Here is a 9,221-nt window from a genome sequence, read left to right as displayed (position 1 = left end):
CTGCAACGGGGCACTCGATTCGACACCCAGAGTCTTATAAAATATGCGGTCGTGTGGAAGGCCTGTAACGAACACGCTCAATATTAGAACTACGATTGAAATACTTATTTTTAAATTTTGGAGTAGATGATCTTTCCAAATTGCACTCGCTGGAATGGGATCCACAATATATTTTGAATAACTAATTGTTATAGAAGTACAGGCACGTTTTTTAAAATCTCTTGCCACCTCTGATATTGCTATTTTTATTTGATTTTTTTGTAAAAATATTCATGCCTGTCCGGTCTGGACAGCTAAAAGAAGCTGGAGACGACGACCAGGCTCTGATGTGTGTGCAAGAGCGAGCGGGACCAAGAGTCTGTATGTGTGTTTATATGTTTTTTTTCCGACCTCTCGTCGTAAGTTAATAATTCAGGAGCATTGGTGACGTATTGCACAGAGAGGCGAATTTATGCAAAGAAGCGTCCATTCATTCAATGCGAGGGAGGCGTGTCCACGCACAGCACGCAAAGGAGAGGCTGGGTCGACGGTGTCGGACGTACACAACGATTTTTACCCCCCCCTCCTTACTTCTCCCAAAGCGCTTCCTCAGTGACTTCAGGGCCTGAAACAATACACCTTTTTGTGCTTGCAGACGCAGAAGTTATGTAACTACTGTTTTTAAGAAGGACAACGTGCTTTTTGGATACCGTAGGGAATGAATAAGTGAAACCAACATGCTCCGTGACAAATCAAATGGTCCGTTTAAATAAAACGAGGAAGTGATGTATCATTAAGTAAGTATAGAACTGTCTGCCCAGCAGATAGTTTGACTGAGAAGTGTGCATTGAAAAATAGGGATATTAATATTTGATTGCATTTGCAGCAAGGAGGAACTGTTGCTAACGTCTTTACTTTTTGCTTTTTCTTTCTAAGATCAATGCCAGCAGCAACATCAGATTTTACACTGTTGAGTGAAAGATGATCGAGATGGAGAAAGAGACTGTTTTGCCTGGTGATGGTGGCCAGAAGCCCGTGGGCCACCTACAATCCCAGCGACTTGCCGGCTGCAGTAACGGGTCCCTTACTGCTGTGGCTGTCAGTTCAGGAGGTGCCACTATGACAGCGCTGGCAGGCACAGTGGCCGTACCCGAGCACTCTGCCGTGAATGTCACTTCCGTTGGTGGCCAGAGGCGGGCTGAGTCTGCAGGGTCCGGGGCCCAGATGGCCGGCAGACCCATGCGCCCCAAAAACGGACAGCACCAACCACAGCAGCAGAAGCTGCACAAACGGCGCTACAGCATGAACGCCAGCTTCAAGCAGTCGGGCTATGGCAAGAGGCGGCGGAGAGCCAACTCGGAGAGCGACCCTGTTCTTCCCACTAACTTTTTGCTGGGGGGCAACATCTTTGACCCACTGAACCTTAACAGTTTGCTGGACGAAGAGGTGAACCGGACCTTGAATGCGGAGACACCCAAGTCGTCACCTCTGCCTGCCAAGAGCCGTGATCCGGTCGAGATCCTGATCCCCAAGGACATTACAGATCCACTCAACCTCAATAGTGCCGGGGGAAAGGATGACATCCTCGTGTCCCCGATGAAAAGCAGGAAGAGACACCGGAACCGGCACCATGGGGGGGTAGGGGGGATGCCAGCTGCACAGATGGACTCCGGTGAGATTGAGAGGGGAAAGGCTGGTGAGGGCTGTGTGGCTGCACTTACACCCAGCAGCACAGCGGTCCATGCAGTTCCAGAGGCCCCCAGAGAGGGTGCTGTTCTAGTTAGCTTGACCTCAGTTCTGGAGTCGCCGCAGCCTTATGAACTGAACACGTCCATAAACTGCCGAGATGAGGTAGTGGCTCCTATTTTGCCTTGCAGACATTCTCACAAGACCACCAGTATTCCCCAAAAGTCACAGTCAAAAGCTCCGGGTAGCTCAGGCTGCCTGACATCGGTGGTGTCCTGCCAGCCCCCCTCCTCCCGTCACCGCAAACGCAGACGCACCTCCAGCAGGACAGATGCTTCTTCCATCCCACCCACACCCTCAACCCAGAGAGGCAGTGTGGAGCAAGCACGAGGGCATGCCACTAGGGGGCGCTCTCAAACCTTCCACACACCATTGGCGGGTGGGGCCCATGGGCATGCCACCGTCACTAACCATCATGGCCATCAGCGCAGCCAGAATCGCCGCAAGGAGCGCAAGTTCCAGTACGGCAATTATAGCAAGTATTACGGGTACCGGAACCCGGGCTTGTGCGAAGACCCGCGCATGCGAGTCCTGCGGTCAGAGTGGTTCCGTGGGAAGGTCGTTCTGGACCTAGGTTGCAATACGGGCCACTTGACTCTGTCCATTGCCAAGAACATGCAGCCAGCCCGTATCTTGGGCCTGGATATTGACGGCGGGCTGGTGCGTGCCGCCCGGCACAATATCCGGCACTTCCTGTCAGAGCTACAGACCCAGGAGGCCCGGCGGGGGCCCAGAACAGAGCATCGGGAGCAGGGGGTCTCCACGGAGCCACACGGCAGTGTGGACATGGAGGCTGAAGGGGTGCCGTCAGAGGAAGCGCGCAGAGAGCCCTTCTCTGCAAGTTATTTCCCCCTTTCCCTTCGGATTTGCAGGGGTCCCATAGCAGCGCCCCCTATCTTTGTCACGGGGAATGAGGAATTTCCTGCTAATGTAACCTTTGTCGAGGTGAGTCTCCGAGGGGAAGCTGGGGCCATCTTACGCCACATTTCTTCCTAAAGCAGAAACTCAAATTGAAACACATCCCTGGTCCTTGTTCATGTTTGGGGTGGCATATCTTTTGAGTTCAGCATATTCTCTGCCTTTCTCTGCTGTTCATTTTAATAATTAATCTCTGAGTGACCGACAGTGTGCATTGCCAGAACGTTACCGAGTGCCACCTTTCTACCTCGCGCCGGCATTCCGTACGACAACGTCCACGTCAGATAAATTAGACGCTAACAGATGTTGTCTTGATTCTCTTGGCGAACTTGAGAAGGAAACCACAAATCACCAGGCAGAGAGTACGACTGTTGCCGGATGCATTTCCACGCAGCTGTCGTGCAAATGGAAATATTTGTAGGGGGACGAATGTTGTGTATGCCCCGTTAAGGGCTGTGCTGGCTTTATTGTGCTATGTTTTGGGAGTTTGGTTGAGGACTCTGCCTCAGTCTAGGATTGAGGCCTGCTCTCTCTCTCGCTGCTGTGGCCTGCAGTGTGCGGCTTTCTCCACACAGGCTGGAGCAGCTAGATGCCTTTGTATCCAACACACAGCTGCAGCTGGGGATGGGGAAGTAACAGGGCCCACTTGGTATTTCAACAGGATAATTGTCACTGTTCTTTTAAATATGCATGAAGGTGGTATTTGTGAGTACTTAAAGGAATTTAGTTGTGGTCATGTGACAGGTTTTTTTTTTTTTTTTCTCCTGAGCATTAGAGGACCCAGAGTAACACCCACTGTCGAGTGATTTATCCGTCCACAAGTACAACTCCAGGCCTGTCTGCAAAAGGATATTTAAGCCCGGCTGTTCGCTCCGAGAGCCGATAAATGCAGAGCCTACCTGCGCGCCGTCGGTTTGGAGTCCCGTTTACGGTTTATTGTGTGTCTGGCTGTTTGTGTGTCTCATATCGCTCATTGTGTGCCTGTGCAGGATCTCAAAAGACCCAATTCTCATCTGTCCTTTTGTCAGTGGGCGTGGTGTGAGATTCACTAACACTGTTAAGTAGCTTTTCTATGAAGTGTAAAAGATTAAACCAGAATTGGATTTTTTTAATATATATATATATTTCTCCACAGTGCATAGCCCTTGCAATGGTGTTTGTTTTGGTGAGGATAATAGCTTGCCACAGATAATCTTGCAACGTACTTCTGAAGTTTCAAATGGATTGTGCATTTTCCCTTAAACACAGTTCAGTGAGTTATAGCTGAAATGCATTAATCTTCTGTTGACTGCAGGATCCTTACATTCCAGGAACAAAATGTGCCTTTTATTTTGACTTAAATCATCATTGACTGGCACCAGAATGTCTCCTGTCGCCTTGACAGAGCTGAGTGTCTGCTTAGTAGAATTCGTTAGGCTGCCGTTGCGCGTTTCCCTCTCCTTCTGGGACCTGCCGTAAACACTGACACCCCGTGCAGGCATTCGTAACCTCCTAAAGTCGCAAGGGGAGGAAGGATTTATGGCAGCGAAAGGTCCGGCAGCTGCATGCTGTCGTTCGGATGAGACGTGTGACAGCCAGCTAGGTCTCTAACAACCCCCCCCCCGCCCCCAGGAGAACTACGTCCTGCAGAGCGACGCACTCCTGCAGGCCCAGCAGCCAGAATACGACGTCATCCTGTGCCTCAGCCTCACCAAGTGGGTGCACCTGAACTGGGGTGATGCCGGCCTGCAGCGCGTCTTCAAACGGGCCTTCCGGCAGCTCCGCCCCGGTGGTCTCTTCATCCTTGAACCGCAGCCCTGGAGCTCCTATGGGAGGAGGAAGAAGCTCACGGTAGGCGGGACGTCCGCCCCGCTTCCTGGCAGGGCCCTCTCCAGAATCTGGGCTTCCCTTCCTGCCTGCTGGTGCACGATCCATGAAGGATTAAGGGTGTGGTTTGGAACGACATCCACTTGTGACATTCGTAGCTTCAGTGTTACCTTGGCCCCTGGGCACTAACTGTGCTGTTGCCTGGGTGACGTGGCGCTATTTATTATTATTATTATTATTATTATTATTATTTGCCCTTGTATGTCACTTCTGCATTAGGTGTGACCTTGTTCTTCGTCAAATGCGTCGAAATGCGGCGCATGTGAGTATATAGTGACTATATGGCGAATATATAGCAGTGCTGAGGTTTGCAGGCCCCAGTGCAGACTCTGGTCGAACCCCCTTGCTTGATGTGCAGGGGTTGGAGAACACGGGGTCCCTGTAGCATATAAGAATGCACTTTGACAGCTTAAAAGAGTTTCAAGCATTTTCTTTAGCAGTGATTTCCCCCTGATGATACTGTGTTCCTAGTTCCTCTGTGTGTGTATATATAGTTTATGGAGGAAAACATAGCATAGCAGAGCTCTTATTGCGGATGCAAGTGAAGATCAGTGTTTCCTCTGCTAATTGTGTACTGTTAGAAGTCTTGCGTGTGTGTGTGTGTGTGTGTGTGTGTGTGTGTGTGTGTGTAAATATAACCTTTCTTTTCTGCCCCTCAGGACACCATCTATAAGAATTACTACAACATTCGGCTGAAACCTGATCAGTTTAGCTCTTATCTTACGTCAGAAGTTGGCTTCTCCAGCTACGAACTCATTGGCACACCCAAGACCATGTCTAAAGGTCAGTCAGCCATAAGCTTTTGACTACCCACCCCCCACCCTGGTTGTATAGTTGTAGCTGGAGGATAGTGTGGTTTTTTTTTTTTTTTTTCGTTAGTGTTTGTATTAGTCAGTTGGTAGTGGTTTGGTTTCTCATTTAAAACTTGCATTCTACCCAAGATCATAAACAAGCTGTAATTAGGTACATGGAGAGTACCCAGTGTTCAGATTATAGCGTTGTACACCTCGTAAAACTCACACTGACCCCTGTGGAACTTGGATGAGATTACCTTTGAGATTTTCTCATCATTTTTAAATGTTCATTTTTAAAAAATAACCCCTTATAATAGTATTATTCAGGTCTTGCAATAATGTTTTTTTTCCCAGGAAATTCACACCCTGGGAATGTCCATGATCTAAATCCTGGCGCTGTCTTGGTAGGACCAGCAGGTAGTGTAGTGATGAAACAGACTCACAACCAGAAGTTAACCTGACCTTCACCAGTAAAACACCCAGCTAAATAAACGTGTATAATTTAGTGAGATGCATTGGGTAAAATTGCCCAGTAAGCAAGTACAGTGGTATCGTAATCCTGTTTATTTGTTCCTTCATAATCAACAATAGCCATTCACTTGCTGTTAATGTGCCGGTGAAAGCTTCAGGCCTGGCAGACAACCAAGTCGATAAAGCGTGAGGGCTTCCCCAGCAGTGTGACAGCTGCTCCCCCGCCAGGCTGCCTGTCCTTAAACGCAGCATTATGTTGATTGTGCCTGAACTAGGGGCACAAGTGGCTCCTGTAGATCCACGTTAATGGGGTGCTAAGCAGAGGTGGCGATTCCGGGTCCAGAGAGTACAAATCCAGACCAAGATTTTGTTTCAACCAACCAGCAGAGTCCTCTGTGAATGTAACTCTTTATACTCAACTGGTTGGTTAAAATAAAATCTTGGTCTGGATTTGTACACTCTGGACCTGAAATCTTCACCTCTGGTACTAAGGCCCATCTGCTAACCCTGAGTCTCGAGTGTCAGATCTGCAGGCTGTGTGAATGTTCACCGTTGTTCGCAGCCCATCACACTGTACCCCTGTAGGCATGTTTTTCAGGACGTGGGCCTTTGTGGCAGAAGGGGTGGGGCGACCAGCTAAAATGCCAAGGTGCTAATGTTCTAGCCAAACATTCGATACTGGTACATTTCCTGACTGCTTTGCTGTGCAGTGGAAGGGGAAGTGAAAGATGGGTTGTTAACCTTTATCTTGCATGTATTAATGAAAATGGGCAGGCAAATCTGTCAAAGTGCCTTTTTCTGTCAGAACTCTTTCTGGCCGTGGTGTGGGGAATTATTAGTGTCCAGTATGACATTTTCCTCTCCTTTGTTCCAGGGTTTCTGCGGGCAATTTACTTGTTCCACAAAGGACCTTCATCCTACAGGAAATGAAATCCTGAAAGGCGTAAAAAGAAGTCTGAAACAAAACCAACTTTTTTTTGTGACGCTTTAGATTTTTAGAACAAACGTCGAGACTTGTACCCGAGTATTATAACAGAGTTTGTATCAGAAATCAAAAAGGGACATCTTGAGATGTAGGATGTGATGGAAATATCTTAACTACTTGCTTGCTTAAAAGTATTAAGTCATCAATAGGCCCAGGCGGACAAATGCATTAAAAGCAGCATTTTATTTTTTTTTTGTTGCTGTCATCCTGTGCCCTTACGCTACACCTGTATGACGAAAATGCATCTCAAACCTCCTAAGACTCTGGGATGTGAAAACTATCTGGCTTTTCCGTAACTCGCTGAAAGCAGCCACAGACGTCTCTGTATATACCTAGCAACCCGTTTCTTCGAGAAGAAAATGAGTTGTACACTGACATTGGATTTGTTTTGGCTCGGAGAGAGGACACTCTGCAGACAACTGCAAGAGGCCAAGAGTTGGGCTGAAACTGTGGGTATTTTCAAAGATGGTCATACAGACCAGTGCTTCCCAGCTCAGTCCTCAGGGACCCACACAGCATGTTTTTGCTCCCTTCCATACAGTCCACATAGGGAGCTGGGAGGAAGCAAAAACGTGGACTGTCTGCGAATCTCTGAGGCCCCGATAGGAAACGCTGATATAGACCTGGATGCATTCCGGCAAACCCAGATCTGCAACGCTTAAATGTGTATGGGCCAGCCCGAGATAAACCTGATTAAATGTTTCTTTTGGGTTTCACTTATCCTTTCCAGAATGTTCACTCTTTTCAGGGCATCCGCCTTTTTACCAACCACCAAATTCTTCAGGTGCAACTCAAAAAATAAAAAAAACTACCACTATTTGGTGTGTGGTAGCACAGAGAGGTTGTGGGGCAGACGCACTCTTTTCAGAAATGCATCGAATGTTTTACAGATTTTTTTTGTGTGTGTGTTGTCAATGTTTTAAGCAGTGATGAGGAATAAAAATATTCCTAACTTGTTCTCTTATGTTGGTATACATGTCTTGTGGGTGTTTGCTTAGCCGTTAATCAGTTTACACAGCAACAACAAAAAATGTATTCTGGCCTGAAAACATATACCTGCACACAGCATAGGAGTGCACTAAACCGTTCCTGCACGTTACCATGTAATACAGAGTCGTGTTTGGAATTATAATTTTTCTCTGAGAAATTTGTAGTTGCATGTTTGCTATAAAATGTGCAAAATCATAACCGGTAAGGCGGAGCATGCTGATCTACTGGAAAACTAAATAATGGAATGATCTGTAAGTGTGTGTAATCGGCATTATTACTTTGTCAGTATGCAAATCAACGATGAGTCCCAGTTCCTTAGAAGTTACGGTAAATTATAAAAAGATTATGAAACAAGGATAAGACAATACCATACTCAACCAGCTTCTATGTGACACCCATAAAATGCACAGACTGGATCGTCCTTTCAACCTGATTTAAAACCATAATGTCAGCGTTTTACAAAAGTCCTTGGGTGAAACGGAAATAGACGTTAGAGATAAAGAATTATTTGACAATCATCTGCCTCTGCGGCTATTGCATGGTGAGGGACAACGATTTTCACAGGATACACGGAAACGCTATTAAACAACGTTCAGCTGCAGAGTAAAATCCTGTCGATAGTAGAAACAAATTGTAGGGCCGTACCAATGAAATAAGTGAAATATTTAATGTTTGTAAACGGACGGAGGTGTAAAACGTGAAGACAATACACTTATGATCACGTCAGCAGGTTCTGTAAAAACAGTATGAAAGTTTATCCAATGCAGTAACGTGGCTGGAATTTGTAAAAAATAAATCAGTCAGCAGAGCCAGGTCCAATTGGTGAGTCTGATTGTGGTTTCTCGTCATCCATATTCTGAAACGCCGAAGACAGGCAAGCCAGTCGATTTTGAAAGGTTGACCATACCTGTAACACAATGAAGCGCAACTTTAAGTCTAAGGACAGTGTATAGTACTCCTGAGTATATATGTGCGTCTAGGGAATTAATCTATTTATACTGTAAGATACGGAGGAATCGTCATGAGACCCACTCACTACTGTATAATAACATCCCTGCACGTTGCTGTCATTAGTACGCATGCTCACCTCAGCCAGACTATCCAGCTCCCCCGTTCTCTCAGCCCAGACCTTTAGGTTGCTATTCAGATGCACCATTAAGGATCGAGCTTCAGTCAAATTCTGCAGCAGGTACACGAGACCAAAACTTCAGAATGCCATCTTACTACCGGTAAAAGAGGCAAATGAACGCTTGCGCTATACAAGACTACATACAAACAGAACAGTTGTCTAGAAAGATGCACACACCAGCGATATGTTCTCCAGGTGCTGCCTCCTGATTTCATTGAAGCTGCTGCAATCCGCCCCCGCCATGCCTGCGCCGCTTCCCGCCCTGGCTTCAGTAACCCGGCAGAGAAGTGCGCTTCCGCCCGCAGATACAAACCATGCAGATCTGCAAAGACATCGTGTTAAA

General features: G+C 47.1%; 1 protein-coding gene across 2 annotated transcripts; it reads left to right on the top strand.

Annotated features, from left to right (window-relative positions):
- On the top strand, nt 1–7,716 carry LOC125750050 (7SK snRNA methylphosphate capping enzyme-like). Of its 2 annotated transcripts, XM_049027324.1 has the most exons (6): nt 1–776; nt 916–2,670; nt 4,255–4,473; nt 5,169–5,292; nt 5,658–5,720; nt 6,649–7,716. In XM_049027324.1, exons 2-6 carry the CDS (start codon nt 961–963, stop codon nt 6,702–6,704), a joined length of 2,172 nt encoding a protein of 723 aa, XP_048883281.1. In that variant the 5' UTR covers nt 1–776; nt 916–960; the 3' UTR covers nt 6,705–7,716. The 2 variants fall into 2 exon arrangements, with proteins under 2 accessions (XP_048883281.1, XP_048883282.1); XM_049027325.1 differs by lacking the exon at nt 5,658–5,720.
- Nucleotides 7,717–9,221: the final 1,505 nt, after the last annotated feature.

Source organism: Brienomyrus brachyistius, chromosome 10, assembly GCF_023856365.1.
Source record: "Brienomyrus brachyistius isolate T26 chromosome 10, BBRACH_0.4, whole genome shotgun sequence".
Lineage (NCBI taxonomy): Eukaryota > Metazoa > Chordata > Actinopteri > Osteoglossiformes > Mormyridae > Brienomyrus > Brienomyrus brachyistius.
The sequence above is the reverse complement of the archived record's forward strand: the minus strand, read 5'-3'. Positions and strand labels throughout refer to the sequence as shown.